General features: G+C 38.9%; 2 protein-coding genes across 2 annotated transcripts; both read right to left on the bottom strand.

Moving 5' to 3' along the window:
* Positions 1-6,154: 6,154 nt before the first annotated feature.
* LOC141605354 (single-stranded DNA-binding protein WHY2, mitochondrial) lies at positions 6,155-15,950 on the bottom strand. The gene is made up of 8 exons (XM_074424076.1): positions 15,812-15,950; positions 14,887-15,002; positions 14,708-14,793; positions 14,506-14,598; positions 10,999-11,093; positions 10,846-10,919; positions 8,722-8,810; positions 6,155-6,578 (listed from the first exon to the last, which is right to left on the bottom strand). The coding sequence occupies exons 1-8, from the start codon at positions 15,841-15,843 to the stop codon at positions 6,429-6,431; spliced, it is 735 nt and encodes a 244-aa protein (XP_074280177.1). The 5' UTR covers positions 15,844-15,950; the 3' UTR covers positions 6,155-6,428.
* Positions 15,951-17,889: 1,939 nt separating this feature from the next.
* LOC141607272 (uncharacterized) lies at positions 17,890-19,233 on the bottom strand. Its single transcript, XM_074426628.1, has one exon. The coding sequence runs from the start codon at positions 19,231-19,233 to the stop codon at positions 17,890-17,892; it is 1,344 nt and encodes a 447-aa protein (XP_074282729.1).
* Between the last annotated feature and the right edge of the window lie 2,921 nt (positions 19,234-22,154).

A 22,154-nucleotide genomic window follows, 5' to 3' on the forward strand; every position in this document is an offset into this window, starting at 1 on the left:
ATTTGATACCAAGTTCCTCCAACCAGTTCATTATTGTGTCACTCCAAAACTCTCGGCCGTGGTCAAATACCATGACTTGGGGTAACCCAAAACGAGTTATGACATTTTCCCAGATTACCTTTCTTACGGCCGTCGTGGTCTTGGCAGGTACCGCGACTGCCTCGGCCCATTTGGTGAAGTAGTCGACGGCGACAATCAAGTACTTTCTTCCTCCGGATGCCGTTGGAAATGGCCCTAGTAGATCCATCCCCCACTGTGCAAAAGGAAGGGGACTAAGTAAATCCGTACGCAGTCTCGGGAAGGTGCATGTATCACCGGAGCATGCATTTGACATTGTTGCACTTTTTGGTTTTGGCTCGGAATCCTCAAGCATGGTGGGCCAGAAGTAGCTGGCTCGGAGAGCTTTGTGGGCTAGTGTTCTTGCCCCCATGTGATGACCACAGATGCCTTCGTGAATTTCTGTTAGTATTAGCTCCGCGTCGGCTGGGCCGACACATTTCAAGAGTGGCCTTATCACGGACCTCCTGTATAATTCTCCTTCAAACACCAAGTATCTTGCTGCGATCCTCTTTATCTTCTGTGAGAGATTGCGGTCCTCTGGTAATTCATTTATCAGTTTGTACTTCATTATCGGAGTCATCCACGTTGTCTCGGCCTCTATGTCGCCCACCATGCCGACGGTCTCAGTAATGCTTTTGGCATTCCTGATGTCCACCAAAGACGGTTCGACCGACATTCTTGATGGTTGAACCGACAAGCTTTGAGAGAGCGTCGGCTCGGTTGTTCTCGGACACAGGGAATGCATTGTATCTGAAAGATTTCAATTTTGAAGTGTCGCTTTTACCCTTTCCAGGTATCTTACCATCCCGTCGTCTCGAGTCTCGTACTCTCCTCTGATTTGATTAGCCACTAAAAGTGAATCTGTTTTCAAAATGATGTGCTCCGTCCCGGCAGCTGTAGCTAGCTCGACTCCAGTTATCACCGCCTCGTATTCGGATTCGTTGTTTGAGGCCGAGAAGGAAAATTTCAAGGCGTACTCAAACTCGTCCCCATTTGGGCTGATGATAAGTATGCCGGCTCCTGAGCTGTTCGTCGTGGAGGACCCGTCGGTGTATACTTCCCATACTCCGGGGTTTTGCTCTTCTTGATATGTGCACTCGGCCAGGAAATCTGCAAGTGCCTGTCCCTCTATCGAGGACCTCGGCTTGTATTGAATGCCGAAGCCGGATAGCTCTACTGCCCATTTGATGAGCCTACCGGATTGCTCAAATTTTTCCAATGCTTTCTCCAATGGTTGGTCGGTTAAGACCGTCACAGGATGTGCGTCGAAGTAAGGCTTCAGTTTCCTTGCGGCAACGACGACAGCAAAGGCTGCTTTTTCAATAAGTGGGTAATTTCTTTCGGCGGGCAACAATGTATGGCTAACAAAGTAGATTGGGTGTTGCTGTTTGTCTTCTTCTCTGATGATCACGGCACTGACCGTGGCCGAGGTAACTGCTATGTATAGATATAGCGTCTCCCCCAGCATCGGCCTGGATAGGGTTGGGAGAGTTTGAAGATGAGCTTTGTTCCTCCCCCCAGCTGAAGTCTTTATTTCCCTTCAACACCTTGAAGAATGGGGTGCTCTTGTCGGCTGACCGGGAGATGAAACGGGCGAGAGCTGCCATCCTCCCGGTCAACATCATAACCTCTTTTCGATTCCTCGGCTCCGGCAGGTCCAGTATTGCTTGGACTTTTTCTGGATTGGCATCAATTCCCCTGACGCTGACAAGTACGCCGATGAATTTACCTGACCGGACACCGAAGTTGCATTTCATTGGGTTAAGTTTCATCTTGTATTTCCTTAGTGAACAAAATGTCTCGTGTAAATCGGCTAATTGCTCGCTGTCAGACTTGCTTTTTACAATAGCATCGTCGACGTAAGCCTCAATGTTTCGCCCTTTATGATTTTGGAACACTTTGTCCACCAGTCTTGTGTAAGTTGCGCCGGCGTTCTTCAAACCGAACGGCATCATTTTATACATGTATGTGCCGTTACCGGTGATGAATGCGCATTTAGGCATGTCTTCTTCGGCCATGAATACCTGATGATACCCTGAGAAGGCGTCCAGCAGGCTCAGCATAGTGTAGCCTGCCGTGGCGTCGATTAAACTATCTATTCGAGGCAAGGGATAGCAATCTTTGGGGCACGCTTTATTAAGATTGGTAAAATCTACGCACATCCTCCACGCCCCCGATGATTTCTTCAACATTACAACATTAGCTAACCACTCAGGATAAGTACAAGGCATGATAAAGCCCGCCGCTAGTAATTTATCTACCTCGGCTTTGATGGCCTCATCTTTCTCGGCTGAGGAGTTCCTCATCTTCTCGCTTGACGGGCGAGCGGTGGAGAGTACGTTCACTTGTGAACAATTACCTCCCGGCTCACGCCGGCATCTCGCCGAGTAAGCGAAGACGTCTTTTGTCCTTCCTCATCGGTCTAGGAGAGCGGCCCGAATTTTGGCTCCAGGTTGACACCGACGCTACGGTGCGCCCGGGTCAATTTCCACTTCTTCGGTCTCCGCTCCTTCGACCATGCCGATAGTGGCATCCATGAGGTTGCCCTCCTGTTGTAAGGATGGGTTTTTCCCCTTCTCTGACTTCTTCGCCACTTTGAGGGATTGCATGTTGCACCCTCTGGCAGATATTTGGACGTTGACTACTTCGTCTTTTTCGTCCTTTGAGACGAGCTTATGCGCTTCCCCCCGGTCCGAGACGTACATCAGTGTCAGGGCCCGGATGGACATTACTGCATCGGCCTCGCTCAGAGTGACTCGGCCTATGAGGACGTTGTAGGCAGACGAGCCGTCAATGACCACGAACTCAGATAGGACGTTCTTAGCCGTATTCCCCTCGCCGAACATCACCGGCAGTCTGATTGACCCCAGGGGTACCAGGCCGCCCCGTAAAAACTGTACAATGGATTGGTGCAGGGGCTCAAGTCCTCAATCTTCAGACCGAGATTGAGAAAGCACTCCCTGAACATAATGTTCGTGTAGGCGCCTGTGTCAATCAGGCACCTCTTGACCAGGTGGTTGGCTATGTCCAAGTGGACTACAAGTGGGTCGCTGTGCGGGGCGACGACTCCCTCGTAGTCCTTCTTCCCAATAGTCATATCGGGGATGTTGGAAGCGGGGATCACTGTTTTGGGCACAAAGTTGATGGCCTGATATAGCTCGTTCAGGTGCCGTTTGTGCCCATGAGCGGACCCACCGTTCTCGTTGTCCCCGATGACAACATGGATTACTCCTATCCGTTCAAAGACGGACTTTTTATTTGAGCCGCCGGTATTAGTCTTTTGGCCTCCGGCAACATATTTGCTAAGGCTCCCCTTCCGGATCAGCTCTTCAATGGCATTCTTCGGATGCCTGCGCGAGTTGTCGATTAAGTGACCGGTGTGGCCGTGGTACTCACAGTACTGGCTCGTGTCACCGTCCCCCCTCGCCTTGGGAGGCCTTTCCCACTTCTGACCCTCGTTCTTGCTCAGGGAGAAGACCTCGGCGGCAGATACGACCAGGGGGGTGTGACCATTGTACCGCTTTTGGTAGTACGGTCCTGAACTCCCCCCGGCGCCCACCGAGTTTTGTTTCCTGGCGGACTTGTCAGACCGTGACCTATTATTGTCACGGCGTCCTTCATTCGGGTTGTCCTCCCGGCGGCTCTTACTCTCTGAGTGCCCGGCCTCGCTGGGGCCTACCCAGGTTTTGTGATAGTCCTCCACCTTTATGGCTTGGTCGGCCATCTTCCTGGCGGAGTCTAGGTTCGAGCCTCCGCACTTGATGAGCTCGTTTTTAAGTCTCCTCTCGGGAGGCCTTTCATCGATCTGAAAGCCGCCAGGTTCATTGCTCACTCATGAATCTGCTGAACCTTGGCGTCGAACCTCTTCACATAACTTCGGAGAGACTCGCCTCCCTCCTGTTTGATAGTCGGTAGATCCGATGTCTCGACGGCCCTTCTCTTATTGCAAGAATACTTTGGGCCAAAAATATGTCCCTTAGGTCGCCATAACAAAGATATCGACCCATTGGGTAGCCCCTTGTACCAACTTTGTGCCATCCCATGCAGGGTCGTTGGGAAGACTCGGCACCAAACCTCATCAGGTTGCTCCCATACCGACATGTAAGACTCGAAAGCCTCGGCGTGGTCGGTTGGGTCGCTTTCTCCTTTGTATGATATGGGCGACAATTTTAGCTTAGTCGGCACCGGGACCTCTAGGACATAGGGGTTGAGGGGCATCGACCACATGTCGAATGACACGCGGCGATCGGCTCCTCGCATCCTTAGTCCGGCTCCTCTCCCCGTGGTGGGAAGGGCTTCTTCTCCGACTCTGGTGAGTCGGGCTTCTTCTCCGACTCTGGTGAGTCGGACTTCTTCTCCGACTCTGGTGAGTCGGACTTCTTTCACTCCTCCGGGGCAGGCCTCGTCGGTCTTTGCGGCGACATCGTCCTCCCGCGAGTGCGGGAAGGACTCGAGTCTACCACCGGCACTCTGGGCTCCCCGGCGTCTTGACATGGTCGCTTCCTCCAATGCTTCGTTCAAGTTTCTCGAGTCACTTTTTGGACCCCGATCTCTCTGTGGGGTGCCGCCGCTCTTGTCGTTGTGACAGTGTGAGTCGGCGTGCTACCCATTAGGTCCAGGAGTAGCTTTAGTTTAGCTGCATCAACCACATGTCCCATGATAGTGACCTGGTCGGTGGGCGGTGTATCTGTTCGTTGGCATCCCGTACGTCGTATCGGTGATACGGCCGGTGGGGATCGCCCGATTTCGAGTTGTGGAATGTGTCATCTTGGAAGAATTCAGTTTCCACACGCACCATCTCTGGCTGTTTCGACATCTTCTTAGCTCGGCGAATGGGTTTTGTTTTTTTTTTTTTTTTTTTTTGTAAGGGATTTGATTAGCTTCTAGTATCTTTCCCACAGACGGCACCAATTGTTCTGGGTGTAATTCCAGAGCAGTGTTGTTTACCACGCAAGCTTGGTGATTGGATGTCCTTCCTTGTCTTGACTCTTCCTCTCGGTCTCTCCTGAAACGATGAACAAACTGAGGGCTTGGCTTTGCACCGAGCGTACTCACTCCGACGCTTAAGTCAGTGAACTTAAAGGGATTAAGTTGTATGTTACTTGACAAAGTATATTGTAGAGAGATAAGGGAGTTTATACCAGATGAATAGTGAGTTTTAGGTTAGATTGTGTATCCTTTCCTCAATGAGGGTTGAGGAGTATTTATAGACTTTCACCTTTTGTCACGTAGTGGCCAAGTGGCTAGCAGGTGGAAAGACTGATCTACCCTCGGCCGAGGGACCCATGGCAGGCCGGCGGGCCCTGTTGACTCCATGCCGAGGGGTCTTGGATATGAGTACGCGGATATGTGCCCCTACTGCTAGTTGTCCCAGTAGAGACCCAAGAGACAGCCGACAGGCTGCGTCGGTTAGGCTGTCTAAGTCGTTGACTTGCTGTGGATATCTTTGACCTTGCTCAATATGTTGACTCGGTCAGCGGGTGCAGAATATGCCCCATCATACTGAATTATGATTCATAATTGAAAAAATTTGATGTAACTTGATCAATTTGTGAGATCCTGATATTGGAAATTGAGAGAATTAAGTTTTTGATTTTTCAAGAGAAGGTATGCAAATGGAAAATATTACGTAAAAAGTACTGTAATGAATAAAAAACGTACTGCGAAAATAAATTACGTTAACGAATCAAGTTACAAAACACATTTTACATTATAGTTATCAATCTTATCATCCATAATTACAACCACCTTAATCCCAAAATGATTTGAGGTCGGCTAACATGAATCATCCTTTAGAACCGTCCATGGCTGAAGAAAAAAAAAAAAAGAAAAAAAAAACGTACAAACATAAAGCTTTGTACAAACATGCAAATGAAAACCGTTGTACAAAAATAAAGCTTACTACGAAAATATATACTACAATAAATAGAACACTTCCTTTATTTTTACTTCTTGTGGGTTGTGCCTCCATCTTTAATTTGGGGCCATTTTTATGTGATGGTGTTTTACTAGAAAATGGACATTGGACATGATAGAGTTAAAGCCGAACAGGAAAAGAAAAAAAAAAAAAAAAAAGATGATCACTAAAATGAGGTGGTTAACAAGCAAATTATTTAGGCAAGCTCACAACTTCACAAGATCTTCAATATTCTTTTGGCTGAAGGACCATAACCATGTACGCGGGACAGCCCCATTACAAGAAAAGGCATAAACGTGAAAAGGCTGCAGTTCGAACTTCAAACACTGACTTAACAATTAAACGATTGTATCACTTATTAACCGGTAATTAATTGGGTAGCCTACAATTGTTCCACATTTTCGAAAGACTACACTTTGCGCCATGGTGTACACATAACACATGGCACATTTCATCTATCCCATTCTGAACTAAATGCTTTCATTGGTGGCGGCCCGTTGGAGTACTCTGCCTTGCGACCCGAGTTCAAGGAATACTCTGCCTTCATTGGTGGTGGCCTGTTGGTGTATCGATCCCATCCCATGATGTGAGGCAAAGCAAACTACAAATCGAATCCATGCCAGGTAATTAGATCCACAAGAACACAAAAACGGATCAAAGCAATTAGAACACAGCAACAAGGCTAAATGCCTAAATGGTAAGTACCAGCAAGCAGTACTTGCTAGTTTGTGTGCGATGTTCAGAAATCGTACCGCTATTAACAAAACCAAAAGACATGAAACAAGCGAAAGACGGCAAGTTACTCTTACTCTTTATACCAACACGCGTACCCTTGTTCGAAGCACGACACTCCAATGTAGGTATCACACTTGGGCAATTTATTTATTTTAGACCAAAAATTTGAGAATGTGTCATAAAATAGCAAAGTCCGACACTCAATATAAACCTCAGGAGTATGCCTAAACCTAAAAGATAATGTGAAGTGCAACAACATTGCTTAATTTCCCAAGTCAACAACATTACCAATTTTCGGAATGAAACTTATTTATCGTTTTGGTGTCCACCTAGGATCGGTAAATCCCAAACCGAAAACCAAATGAATCTCAACCACCAATCCTCCACCGTTTTGAAATCACCTTTCAATCTTCCATCTCTATTTACTCACCCACCATCACCACCACCGCCACCATATCGTCACCCTACCACCATAATCGAAACCCCATGCCATCACCACTGAACAAGCCGCTATCAACCATGTCCTCTCAATCATCTCCAGGCCCAACCGCCATCATCTATGTCATCTTCATCACCGGAACCCACCACCACTGACCACGCCACCATCATCCATGTCCTTTCCATCAACTGAACCCACCACCACTGACCAAGACGCGAGCGGCGCATAAGGCCGGCATGCGGACAACCCAGATCCTCCCCCTGCTCTTATTCCTTCTTAAGGTCGGCGGCCTCGACCGTTGACTGTGGTGTCGCGGTGGATGAGGGTCAGCGAAGGGAGGGAGAGTTTGCAGGTTGTGAGGATTACGGTGGTTAAGTGAGGGGTAGAAGGGAAGGTGAAAGGAGAGGGGAATGGTAGAGGAGGGTGGGGAGGGTGGGGTATTTGTAAGGGAGGGGGGGGGGTGCCGGTGATGGCAGGTCGCAGGGATGGTGGCGCTGTAGTGGACCAGTAGTGGTAATGGTGGATGGTTGCGACTTGATAGATGGTTTGAAAATGTGATGGATGGTTGAGATTGAGTTGGACTTAGGTTTGGGTATTTCAAGCCTAGTTGGACACCAATTTCAGAAATAAGTTTTACCCCAACCCAAAATGATAATTTTTTTTTCAACTTTTATCTTAAAAAAACATTCACCATAAAACTGTGCTCTTTCATTTCTCTGTAGGTAGAGAGGTCGGCTACTACAAAAAAGGAATGTAGCCAAAGCTGAAGGAGATAAGGGAACACTTTTATTTAGCATTATAAGCTACCCTCTTAGTTAAAAAAAAATCGCAGCATGCACTGAGGGGGATAAGGGCCCATGGCGATAAGGTGCAAGGCGTGGGCATCACAGACACAGAGCAGACTCCTTTTACAAAATGAATCTATATTTCAAATTGAAATTTTGTGCGATAATTTCCTTTTAGCTTTTCAGCTCTAAAGTGGACTGACAAGTAAGGTAAAAACCTAGCCATTGTGTGGCAAAGAGAAGGGCATAATAAAATGACTTAGGCGTGCTATTTTAAACTGAGGCAACCTCAACCCCAGCTGTTGGCAGATACTTGAATATCAAAACATATGCTAACCATTTTCCATGACAACATAAAATATCTCAAAAAGACCTTCCAAACCAGATAACATGTCTACTTAGCATTGATACAAAACCTCTACCTTCTTCTCCACTTCACCTCACTACCAATCGCCTAATTTCCCTTAGCTACCCAAAAAATAAGGTTTCATCTCAACTTAAGAGGAAACAAAAGCCTGCTATCAGATTGCGAACTTTTATGACAGGAAAAGGGAATGCTTTTATAATTTCCCATTTTTTTAAGAACCAAGCTTCATGTAAATCAATTTTTTTTCCCTTTCAAGCCCTCCTTCCCCCAAAAATGAAAATTGGAATATCTTGTTGAAAAGGAAGTGAAGCTGTCAATTGACATGTGAATCATTTAAGATTTAAATTTACTCCTAGTTCAAACTCCAAACGTATAAAATAAAATTCAGGTATATAAGGGAGTATTCATAATCTCATACACTGAATGATGTACGGATGACAGAAAATTCTCCAGGCGTCACTTGTATTGTAAAGCGGTCGTTAGTTTTATTGATGTTATCAGCAACACCTGAAAGAGGAAAAACAAAATGCCAAAAAAACAATTAAAGGCATGTAGTGTATGCATTTAAACCAACATAACCCTGTTTAGGCCAAAATAAGAAGCCAGAAGCAGCCTCAGAAAATCAATAAAGTGAAATATCTTTGTAGCATAAGAAAAAAGATAAACGCCTTGTAGCTCATGTTGCAAAGAATCACCAAAGATCGTCTAAGCAAGAAAAGATAACCTAGCACCTCCACCTCCACCTCCACACCAACCCGGTGCCTCGAGGACTCCAAGACTTTGTACGCAACCTTTCCCACGGGTCAACAACATAGAGAGGTTGTTTCAGAACCTATAATGAAATTTGTATAAAGAATTACATTGAATGAATGTCACCCCAGTGCTTCATACTAAAAAGAACACAACCAGTTGAGAGCCATTTTGCTTTGTGACATCATAATTTATAACCAAATAATAATGACTCTTCGGCTTCATTAGACATGAACTTATTCCACCAAAAAACAAATTTAAAAAAAAAAAACAAAAAATTCCAAATGGTTAGCACTTATGCCTGGAAAAAAGAACTTCATATTCCAAGCTATTTATGGAACAAGAAAATGTCCTTGAACTCTGTGATGCTCGGACTTGAATACGAGGATCCGACACGGGTACGGATCCGAGTGTCGGATCCTTGAAATCTCAAAAACAAGGACTCGGATACGAGGATCCAAATTTAAATTTGGACTCAGTTAATTTTTATTTTTTCTGAAAAAACGTAATTTATTTTCGCAGTACGATTTTTACTCATTACAGTACATTTTACACAATACTTTCCATTTGTTTACCCTTAACTAAAAACTAAAACTTATCTCTCAACAAAATGACCTCTAAAATTTACCAAATTTCTTGAAAGTAGAATCTTATTCAACTGTACAACAACATTTGATTTGCTCATTACAAATTTAATCATGAAATCAATATTGACTTCCACTTTCTTTCATTTCTTTCGCAAGGTTTGGTTTTGCGGTTCGGTGGTAGGATTATTAACGACTGAATTAAGACACGCCCTTTGAAATTAGTGCAAGTAAATACCACAATGACCATTTGTTTTGTCCATTTAACAACAATAGCGCGTGGATCTATCTTCTGGAGCATAAACTATGCAAATAAGGTGGTGTTATGAGCACATCTAATTTTTGCCTATTATTTATCTGTTGGATGTCTTGTCGCTCTATTTGACCAAGAACGAGAGGTGGTGGGGAGTGCGGTGATGCCAAGTTTGGTTGCCGGTTGACGAAGGCTGGTGGTCGAGTGCCGAGGCGATTGCCGCAGGGGGCTCGGTGGGGGTGGTTAATGGAGTACTTTTTCCTTTCTTTTTCTTGCGCAATACATGCTTAAATTTATGGGAGGGGTAATTTGGTCAAAAGCGTACTACGTTGAGTAAAATGTGTACTGCGAAAATCAATACCCTGAAAAAATTGATTATTAGTTAAAAAAAATCAAAGAAAAGAAAGGAAAAGTAGTTTTTTCATGTTTAACATGAATGAAGACTTTATTAAAGCATTAAATTCATATCAAGATCACACTTGATATAGGGCTGCGGTACAAAACACAGGGTAAGAACAAAACACTCCCACACCGAAGGATCCAATCTCCCATAGAAGGATCCGTCAAGGGATCCATGTCCGGATCCTGTCCACCGGATCCACAAGGTCAGGTGAATAGTCCGAGTTGAACTCACTCCTTTTGTTCTAACAAACGTTCAACTCACAGAAGAACAGGAACTCAGCACTTATGGCTTCTGAAAATTGAAAATACGATATCCCAAAAAAGCTAAATCACGTATAGTGCGATAAAATAGGAAAGTATGATAAATAAATGGAAAACAAAAAAGTTTAATTGCTTATCATCAGCAGGAGGAAGCACATGCCAAATTTAAAATTTAGTTTCATCATTTTATTTGCCTTTCAGCTATCTTTGCAAAGCCTGATATGCATGTGTCTTTAAACTTCAACTAAATCAAAACTTAAAGTGGTGAAACCATTGCTGTAAAAGAACTTACTCAAGGTGATGAAGTAGAATTTCCCATCAGGATTTCCTTTAACTTGTAAGTTCTTCCGCACTTGACCGGCATTACTAAAATTGATACACAGATTAATAAATCTCACTATGTCACTAATGATGGGATAATAAATCATGTATGCTGAAAGCTTACCCAGTCTGCATTGCCGGGTCATGGAAGAATTCACAGGAACCACCAGGGCCCAAACTAACCAATGATCCAACCTCTGTAGGTGACATAGAAAATTTCTGGAAGAAGACAAGCAAGGAAAAGCTAAGTTACTTCGACACTTAGTCACCGTATTGCGTGTCAAACACGATTCATGGCCGACGTGAACTAGGACACGTGTCTGATACGCCAAAATCAGACACGACACTGAAACCTGACTAATATTCTTAAAATAACGTAGTCAAGAAAAGAGCGTGAAGAGGGGAAGATGGAAAAAGAAAGTAAAAGGTGTAATAAAAAAACACTTTCCCGAAAAGAAGAGGAAGACATGGGAGAGGCAAGTACCCGTTGAAACTATAAGAAAATTTAACTTTCCTCTCTTTAAATCTAGTGTTAACTGTTAAAGCATGGCTAGTTAAAATATTTTACAATATCTGTCATGTTCGTCAGTCTGTGTGTAATAATTGGTCAAGATACTTGTTTAACAGTATCCTCGCGTCGCTCAAGTTTCAATACAGAGTGTGAGACTGTCACAGCCTACACTATGATAGCGAGACTGAGTAATATATAGATTACCAATCCCCTATCTACTAAAAGAATAGGTGAACTCACAATTTTTCCCTCCAAAAAGCATCTTTTTAAATAAGGAAGCTATTGATAATTTAATTGTATTTACTAAATAAGGAAATTAATAATTATAATGTATTTGATTATATAACTCTTTTTATTAAAATTAATCTTTTCATCAAATAATATAATTTTCACTAAACAATAAACTATAATATTTTAATTAAAGTATAAATTATAAAACTATAAACTATTAAATCTTTTAGTGATGCTATTATTTGAGAATGACTTGACTAATACTATATTCATACTATGTATAAACAAAACTATAAATCGTTTTGATTACTTTCATAACAAAAAAATTGAGAGAACTTAGAAATACCACTACTATTTTACAGTTCAATTTACTCAGTTTTCTTGAATAATTTTACAATGCAATTTTTTCTTTCTCATATCAAAATATAATGACGTGAAATATGAAAAATTAATGAGGTGTTAATTTAGCATGATTAAGTAATATAAAAATAAAAACTCTATAAATACCGTGCATTCATTGCGCGAGATCTAAACTAGTTTACAAGTAAATCTTGGGAACAACAACATCAACATTACCCTAGTGCATCATGGGATTCCCACAAATAGTAGGGTAAGAGGGTCATTAGTATATAGTCTTACCCCTGTGTTAGCAACGCAAAAAAAAATGAAAATGCATCCAAAATTGCACAGAAAGACGGTTACTTCTTAATAAAAAGAATCGCAACCAGTTTATTACGCCGTTTGCTTTAACATCCTAATTCATAACCAAAGAATGATAAGTCTTTGGCGCTATTGGACATGGAAATCTTCGGAAAATGAAAGGAACTAAATTGAGAAACAATAGAAGATGTGGGCACTTATCTGGCTTATCTCAATATATAAACCACAGAGCTGAAGCAATATATTAATCAAGGGAAAGGTTTAGAACAGTTCAGAAGAAACTACATCAGAAGAAGCATATTGAATATAATAAGTACACAAGTAAATGTTAAAGCAACATGCATAATAGTACATCTGCCCTATGAAATTAATGTTTTCACTTTTGCCAACTATGAATAAACAAGCATTTTATATATTCAAAACAATCTGAGCCCACTTCACGAAGCAAAATGATTTTCCAGGTGATGGTGATCATAAGAAATGCCTAGATAATTTTTTGCCAGCTCATAATGGATTTAAAACATATACCGAAAGAAATCACAAAATAGCGAGTGACACGTAAAACCTATGTCTATCGAGGCCCTTCAACTTTTAATAAAATTGAAATAGCCAACAGCATTTAATCCAACGTGCTATTCAAATTTGAAGCCCTGATATCGTATTGGTTCGATCTCAACAAGCAGGTCGGACGTCTTGGAAGTTGCACGCATAATTGATAAACTCTTATTTAATATCATTGTATTGAATAATACCTTGTGCTGTTAGACAAGAAACCCAACCCCCCCAAAAAAAAGAATACACCTTATTGTCTAATACTTCCTCCGTTCCATAGTTTTCATAACGTTTACATTAATGTTAAGAAAGTGCAAACAAGTTGGGGTGTCTAATCTTTCCATATGTCGGATAACCAAAATACCCTCATGTATGGCCCACAACTTTAGTGTCACAATCACCAAGGAGGAGTTATAATAGGGGTAGTTTGGTCAATTAGTTGATTAAGTAGGTCCATATACGAAAAAGTAAACAATCAAATGGAACGGCCCAAAATGGAATACGTAAAGAACACAATGGAACGGAGGAAGTAATAGAGTACATGCAAAAACAGAAAATCATAAGTACTTACTTCCTCTATCTTGATATGTACTTTCCGTTTCCTTTTTGGTATGTATTAGTTTGTCCTTCTCGCTTCTTTTCTCACCTTAGTCACCTATATCTGCTAAAGCTTTCATAGTAAAAAACAATGGCTTGAGTACCTTAAATCCCCAACAGTAAATCCATAAATACAAAGATTGTCGTTGCGTAATATTCTTCAAATTTGATATCCTCTTAAATACATAACCTTCTAATTACCTAAACCAGAGCCTCCGCATGAGAACACCGCTACTCTCTCTCCTTCCTTAAAAAACCACCATTGTTCTCAGTGACGAGACCTCCTAAAGCCTACTCCCAAGAGTAAAATAAAAGAAAGTAATAACAAAGCTTATGAAGTTATGATAGAAATTGTATTTTCAGTGAAGAGGCCTCCTAAAGGGTTATTTGATAGTAAAATTGTAGTAGTAAGAAACATTAAATATGAAGCTGAATGATGCGTTTTATGAAAGCCTATAAAACTATACAAAGGCTAATATCATGACACGTGGTTCAACAAGAAAGAAGTGTACGACTTACAAATGTCTACATTATTACAAACTAAGATGCGTAAATGTAAATCCTAAAAATCGAAGTGTGTGGACCAACACAATTCACCTGCCGCAACGCCAAAACCTCCTCCAGACCACCGGCGACAACCTTCACCATCTCCCCCGTAACTATATTTGTACACTCACGCTTGTTTATTATAGATTTAAGTCCTAACCACTCGGCCGCTTGTTTATTTTTAGTCATATAATAATTTGTGCTTAAACCATGTGCAAAAAGGATGGAAGAACATTAAAATCACAGGGCGTATAAGTGAGAGGCCTAGAATTGCTGCAAGTAAGAATTTACTAGGACTGATAATTAGATATGCACCAACTATTGCCATCCAGAATTATTGCATGCAGATACATCATATAATAAGTTTTGCCAAAGAGATCAGGAGCCAGTATGTGTATTAACTTCTGATTACTAGCCCAAGCAAAGTTTGTAAATAACTTGGTTATAAAATACAATAGAAGAAGCATTATCTCATATAAACTTTTAACTGTTTGAAAATATATCAACAGAGTGGAAAAGGCAAGCAACCCTAACCTGCATCTGCTCCCAGTCATACTTACGCTCCCCTATAGAGTGCGAAAAGGACAGCATAATACAGCCCGAACGCTTGAGAAAGAGATCCCCAGCCTACACAAAAGGAAACCAGGTGAATCCCTTATTAGAATGCTACTACAAAACACTGTCTACAAACTCCTGAAAAATGACATCAAAGGAAGAAAAACAGTCCATTCCATACTTCATTTTTCGTAAATGTGGGTGCTACAGGCTCGGCTTTAAATGCCGCTTTTCCTTTGTAAAGCATAAATGGAGCAAAATTGCGACCTGCATAATTCAGCACACATCAGAAGCATGGTAAGATTACAAGGATTGCAGCACAATAATTCAAATACTATCTCTCAAAACTGTAGTCATTACCACCAGTAGAAGCTTTTTGTGCAACAGTAGAAGCTTCTTGTGCAACAGTCGAGAATCTGGCACTTCCCATGAAAACATCTTGAGCACCACCCAGTAATTGCCCACAATTACTTCCCCTAACAAAACAATTAATATCAGCGACACAAAGCTACTTAAGTTCCAACAGATTATTCCTAATGCCAACAAAATCATAACAAAAAGTTAAACAAAAATCAGATGTCTTCAAATTTCTCATTGTTCATTGTATTCTATGACCAAGTAAACACACCAACAAACTTATTCTCTTAGCACTCGAAGAGGCGAAACTAATATCTTCAAGAATTAATTCATCGAACAACCCAATCCCAGTTTTCAAATCTGGCATTAATTCATTCCTAGAAGAGCTTTTCTATTAATATGCTCCACCATCACACATTAAACAATAAAACGCATAAATTTACCTAATTTCTCTCAACCAATGTTTTTTTTAACAAATAGTCTTGCTTACGACCATCTTAAGCTTACAACAGTCATTCTAGCCAGCTTCAAATGAACCATATCGTACCAAAAAAAGGCCGTCTTAAGACGGTCTCAAATGAGATTTTGTGGAATAAAAATACATCCTTTTAATCATGAAAATTAGTAACCCTGTAAAAATCCAAAACAAAACAATGTAAAATCATAAAGTGTATCTCCACTCCTTTATAAAAATACAGCCTTTTTTTCATGAGATTTTGTAACTTCTACAGCAGTTAAAATAACCCAAAAAATTACCAAATAATCAGAAGGATTATCAAAATTACTGCAGGGAAACATGCATTAATGTAAAAACAATTGAAAGGAAAAAATGTAGAAGGATAAACCCTAAAACTGCAGTAAAAAAAAATTGAAATGGACAGACAGTAAAAAAAAAAAGGAAAGGGAAAGGTAAAGGTAAAGAATTAACCTGGACTTGAAAATGGTGGCTAGTTTCATCATGTTTGAGCGGAAAGTTGAAGAAGATTGCGATAATTTTGGTGAACCAAGGGTTTTGTGCGGGAAGGGTCAGTCAGTCTACTAGTAATTTGAATCACAAAATCTGACTGACGTCTACTATCCGTCTAAAGTTGTAGACGGATCAAATATATAACCACTTTCATAATAAGACAAACAACGAAAATGGGGTTTATCTTATTATGAAAATGGTGACATATTTAACTCGTTTAGATATTTAGACGGATATACCTGTCTAAAATGAGAATAATTGTTTGAATATACGAGATAACATGCAAACCTTGTATACCATTATCGGACAAGTCACCCGAGAGCGAGTTATTTTTGTTTGAATTGAGACAAACTAAATATGACTATTTTTCGATAAATGTAAATACTTTTTGATAAAATGCACTATTAATTTTCTATTAAAAAATAATCATTTTAGTTATACGAAAGTAGGTTTGGTGCCCGCCCGTTAGATTTTATTTTCTAAGAAATAAAATTACGTTAGACTTACTTAACTCATATATTTATCATTTATACTAAAATGTACTCCCTCCGGCTTCCTATTTTCTTCCCACTTACCTTATTAGGAAGTATTTTTTTTTTCTTCCCACTCTTCATCATTTCCTTTTTTTGGTAAGTCTTTTTACCATTTTGTCCCAATAACTTTCATATAATTACACTGTTTGCCACTGATTAATTTCTTTAAATAATTTTGTTTAATAAATTTTTCAAGATTAAATGAGTTAATCCTAATTAACTAACTTAAACACTCCCTCCAAAATTTTTAGATTTTTTACAATTTACGTACCAAAACCTTCATATTTTTGGATCAAAAAACCCATTTTTTAGATATCATACCTGCAAACCCAACCTAAACCCAATATCACACCTAAATTCATTACTACTCCTACCCATGAAGCCTCCTTTATCCCTCTTTTCATCTCACAAACCCTAATTTCTGCATCTCTCCTACCTTTGCGGCGCAATACATTCACCATTTTTCTTGTTTCTTTTTTCAGATCTAATTAATGTCCTCTATAAGATCCTAAACATACTATGTCTTCTTCCAAACGGTACTTTCCTAAGACATTATATTACTACTCGGATACTCATGGGTATGGTGAACCTGATTCCTACGAAGGATTTGATGACGTATTTGAAGATTCCGATTGTGAGATTTCCTCAGTATTTATTCTAAAGCACTGGGACCAAAAATTAGCAGAGGGTCACATGGATGGTTCAATTGGACGTCGCAAAAAAGTTAAGCCGTCTAAAACATCAAAAGATACGGTTTCATCTGATGATGACGACGATGATATTTATGGTGATAGCTTGGATCCCTGGAAAGATCTTGGGGCAGTTAATGAAATGAAAGGGTTAATAAAAGAGGATAACAAAGAGGAATAAAAAATGGAGGAACAAAGAGAAAAGGCAAACCCAGAAAAGAAAGAGGAAAACCTGGAAAAGAAAGAGGAAAACCCAGAAAAGAAAGAGGAGGGGATGAAGGTATATCTCTTTCATAATTTAATTTATTGTGTTGTAAATTGACGTTTTAGTGCTGTAAAATTGGTTAGTGTGCATAAAATTGCTGTTTTTATTGCTGTAAAATGCATTTTTCTGCAATATTTTGATGTTATATTGCTGTAAAATGGGTTAATGTGCAGGAAATGGCTGTTTTTTTGTGTTTATGTGCTGTAAATTGACGTTTTAGTGCTGTTAAATTGGTTAATGTGCTGAAAGTTGCTGGATTTTTGCTGTAAAATGCATTTTTTTTGCTGTAAAATGCATTTTTGTGCAGGAAATGGCTGTTTTTTTTTTGCTGGATAATGTCATTTTGCAGGATAATGTCATTTTGCTGCTGTCTTTTCATGTTTATGTGAAATGGTGTTTTCAACCTGTATATAAACTGTAACCAATGAAAATCAAACTGCATTCTTTCATATTCAGTCAGTTCATTACATTAGATTCCATAGATTGCACAAAATATATAAGCAAAAGGTTTACAAAAGAAACACCATTAAACTTGGAGAAGTTCTATGGGCATCAGTTCGGAAGTACTATTCCCATGTCTGAAATAAGTTGCTCCAAGTTTGTTTCCTTCCCTTCTAACATTAACCCTTGAATGCATTCTCTTACCAACTCATCGTCAACAGTCAAGTCTCTAGGTAGAGTTCCTTCTCGCCTTTGAGCTTGCTTCTTCAAATGAGGTAAAGGATAGTCATTATGACCTTTTCTTTTCATAATTTCAATCATACATGCTTGTAGGCTTAACCAAACATTATCCAAACATTCATGTTCCTCCTCCTCACAAGCTTCCGTAACATTTTTTACCAATTCATCGATTGTTGCTGCTGGTTTTGTTGATTGCAAAGATTGTATTGACCGAAAAAAACCCAAATCCAACACGTTAAGATCTGGAGAATTAGCTGGTTGATTCCTAAGCGTAATATTGAACCCTCCGGATGTGGCGGCTTGTACAAACTCATGGTCAGTTGATTTCATATGAGGTCGTGCGTTGTCTTGTTGGATTGTTATAGTTTTTGAAGCACATGTTGGCCATTTGCTTTTAATGGCAGACAACACTTTGTCGATGAACATAGCTTTAGTCACTTCTCTATTGATGCTAGCAACAAACTTCGTTTCAAGTGTTCCCGCTTCTCTATTTCTACTTCTCCTATGGGCTGGTTGTTGAAAAGTGAAGGGAAATAACCCAATTTTCCCATCAAATATGAGTGCCTTGTTTTCATCATAATTGGGTCTTGATACAACAGCCATGAACATAACTTTTGTGATATACCTTTTGCTTTTACATGACCTATATGGGTGAGTTTCACCCTTAGTAAGGTACACCCTAGAACTTTTTTGCGTCATATCAAACCATTTCTCATCAACATGAACAATATTATCCATTGTTTTAAACTTGAGAGCATTCAATAATCTGTCAAAATATAACTTGGAAATTGCAAAATTAAGACGAAGATACTTGTTATCCGCAGTTAGTTGTGGTTTGATGGCTGAGGTATGAGGTACAATTTCTCCTTCTTTTATCCAAGTTTGTATTGTGCTTTTTGCTACACCTATTGATTTGCTGAGTTTGAGCATTGTGCTTCTATTCCCCATGCTTGTTGCCCTTATTTGTTCAATTGGTACTGCCATTTTTGGTCTTCCTTTTTTCCCTACCATTTTGGAGTTGACAGCAAGAGGCTGTCCATTTTGTCTTTGTTCTTTTGCTTTTCTCCAAATCTCAAAGACGGTTCTTCTATCAACTTGAAATTGGGTTGCCAGTAACTTGAATGTTCCTCTTGCGGGTTTGTAATCTCTTGATTTCTCGAACAGGATGCAAGCGATTCTATGCCTCTCATCGTCAGTGAGATTGGGCCCTCTCATTGAAATAAATGTGGGTATTTTTTTGTGAATGAAGCATTATTTAATGTAGGGAAAGTATTGAAGATTCCCTCAGTAAAAGGGAAATGAAGATATTTTCAGAAAATGAAAAAATGTCTTTTGTGGTTGTACCTTGTACCAGCTCCTCTAGTGAAATTTCTTTGAATGTAAATTTTCCCTCCAATGTAAATTTTCCCTCTAATGTATCCTTTTGAATTTCCCCCTTGTAAAGTGGTGGGAAATTTAGGCACTAAAGTGGTGGGACACTTTCTGTAACTTTTTGAATTTCCCACTTGTAAATTGGTGGGAAATTTAGTCCGCTAATTTGTGGTTATTGTTGGTATTGTATAATTGACTTAATTAGCTTTACATTAATCAATGCCCACTTGGCCACTCAATCTATTTCATTTGCTTTCTTTAATCAGTTCCTTAATATATGTGCAAACACAAATGGGAAGAAAATTATAAGCCGGAGGGAGTACTATAGAATTTATCAAAAATTTATGAGACACATTCACTGCACTCGCTCTTAATATTATAACATTCACGAAATATCATATTTTTATAGTACTAGGTTTGGTGGCTGGCTACGCCCGGGCTACCTTTATTTAACATTTAAATTTTATTTTCTATGAAATATGATTTCTCTAAATTTGGTTAACACATACATTTACAATTTATATATCGAAATTATGATGAGAGGGAAAAATAATCAACAAATTATGAGACATGTTCACCTCTCCCGCTGTAACATGGTCGATTTCCTTAAAATAAAATAATTAATTAAGATAGTTAATTTCTTTAAAATAAAATAATTAATTAAGATGGTCAATTTCAAGGAGGCTAAAAGAAAGAAGATGCTTGACAATTTTCCTAAATATTTATAGAAGACTGGAAGATGGTCAATTTCCATAAAATAAAATAATTATTTAGTATAAACATGCACACTTATGGTATTAATTATTATAATCATAAAATTATATATTAAATTTAAAATTTATGCAATTTTATTAAACTTTATAGTTTATTAGATGTATAGAGATGTTACTTATTTAACATACAAAAATATAATATGAGTAGGTTATAAATAATTCAAGTTATATTCCATAATATATAATATTGCATAATTCTTTCGTTTTGACTTAATGCATATATGTAATATATTTATATAAATATATAATCCTCTTAAAACTGCATGTCTAAGTAATAAAAGTAATTCCGTCAGTAAAGAAAAGAATTATAGTAACATTGGATATAGTTATATGATACTAATCACTCATTTGAATAGTAAAAGTAACAATATTATCAGCGAGATTAGTGAAAGTGGTAGAAACAACAACGAGAGTACTGAAATAATCAATATTAATGCGGCAATAGTGAAAGTAACAATAATTACGACGGGAGTAGTAAAATTATCAATATTAACGTGGCAGTAGTGACAAACTGACAATAACAATAATTACGGCGGGAGTAGTGTAAGTAACAATGATTACGGGCAATTAGTGAAAGGTTATTACTATTGTTTCATTAATAAGAGTAAAATATTAATAGCGGGAAGTGTGAATTTGTTTCAAAATTTATTTCATCGTTATTTTGGGATATGTCATAGAAAAATATATTAATGATAAATTTATGGGAAATGCAATTTTTATTCATTTTATTTAATAAAAAAAAAATTAATGGTAAGTAAAGGTAGCCCGGGCGAAGCCGGGCACCAATACTAGTAATACTCCCTCCAATTTCCTATTATCTTCCCTCTTTCCTTTTTCATACAAGTTTGATTATCACCCCCATTTCCTTTTTTGGTAAGTTTTATTTATTTTTTATTAATTTCTCTATCCTAAAAAATCAACAACTCTCATTACTTTATCTATTCTTTATTATCATTCATTCTTTATTATTTTCTCTCACCTATAAATTTCACAACTTACAATACTTTATTCTACTTTATTCCTTCTTTCTTCCCCTTTCTTAATTTTTATGCCCAAAAGAAAGGGGAAGATATAAGGAAATAGGAGGGAGTATTAGTTAGTATATCAAATATACATACATAATACTCAAATATTATCTAGTTAATATTATTTGTAGTAAGTTTAAGGCTACTCTTGGGTGCACACCAAAGGAGACCATCTATTTTGATGGTTTGGTGTAAGAGGAGGATCATCCACATTTACATAGCTCAAGAATTACAAAGGTAGGCGATCTTTGTGGTGTCCATTTCGCCTTATATCCGATGTAAGGAATTTTCCGTCTTAAAATCTTTGCATGCATGTAGATTTTAGACAGTCGCATAAAATTAGTAAGTAATTTTATATCATAAGATGAGCCTTACATGGTCTAAAATACTAACAACATCTATACAAATAAAATATTATTCTACCCGTTTTTAACTTATGTCGGATATATTCGTCTTAATAGAACAACAATGAGGAGAAATTAAACCTCGTAGGTTTGAGATTCCTTTTGAAATTGTAACATCTCCTTGTAAAACATTGTCACATGGACAAAAGTACCCAACAATTATTCAATTCCAAAAATAACTCGGTTTACTAATTTTAGGTAGCACCAAAAATAACTAGTTTCACTAATTCTAGTTTACATTAAAAATATGTTACATAATTTTGAATGTTGCCATATAGAGAAAAGAACAAGTGGGCTGAAATTGTATTACATTTAGCGGATTAATAACTTGATCAAAAGATGTCATTCTCCCTACTACTAAGAGAATAAAAATTCTCTTAATTTTCCCTCCAAAAGGCATATAGCTAAATAAGGTAACAAGTAAAAAAAAATTAAAAAAAAGCTGAGATCTTTAAAACACTCTGATTGGTTATCAGGAAAAAAATATAAAAATTAAATGGGCCCACAACAAACCCACGTTCTAATGACAACATTTCTTTTTATTTGAGCATAGTTTGAAAATA

Source organism: Silene latifolia, chromosome 10 (assembly GCF_048544455.1).
Source record: "Silene latifolia isolate original U9 population chromosome 10, ASM4854445v1, whole genome shotgun sequence".
Lineage (NCBI taxonomy): Eukaryota > Viridiplantae > Streptophyta > Magnoliopsida > Caryophyllales > Caryophyllaceae > Silene > Silene latifolia.

Coding starts and splice junctions, on each gene's coding strand:
- LOC141607272 (XM_074426628.1), bottom strand. CDS start 19,233: ATGAGAGGGCCCAATCTCACTGACGATGAGAGGCATAGAATCGCTTGC.
- LOC141605354 (XM_074424076.1), bottom strand. CDS start 15,843: ATGATGAAACTAGCCACCATTTTCAAGTCCAG. Junction 14,794..14,886: donor ACAAAAAGCTTCTACTGGTG/GTAATGACTACA, acceptor TGAATTATGCAG/GTCGCAATTTTGCTCCATTT. Junction 11,094..14,505: donor ATGACTGGGAGCAGATGCAG/GTTAGGGTTGCT, acceptor GTCTTCTTCCAG/AAATTTTCTATGTCACCTAC.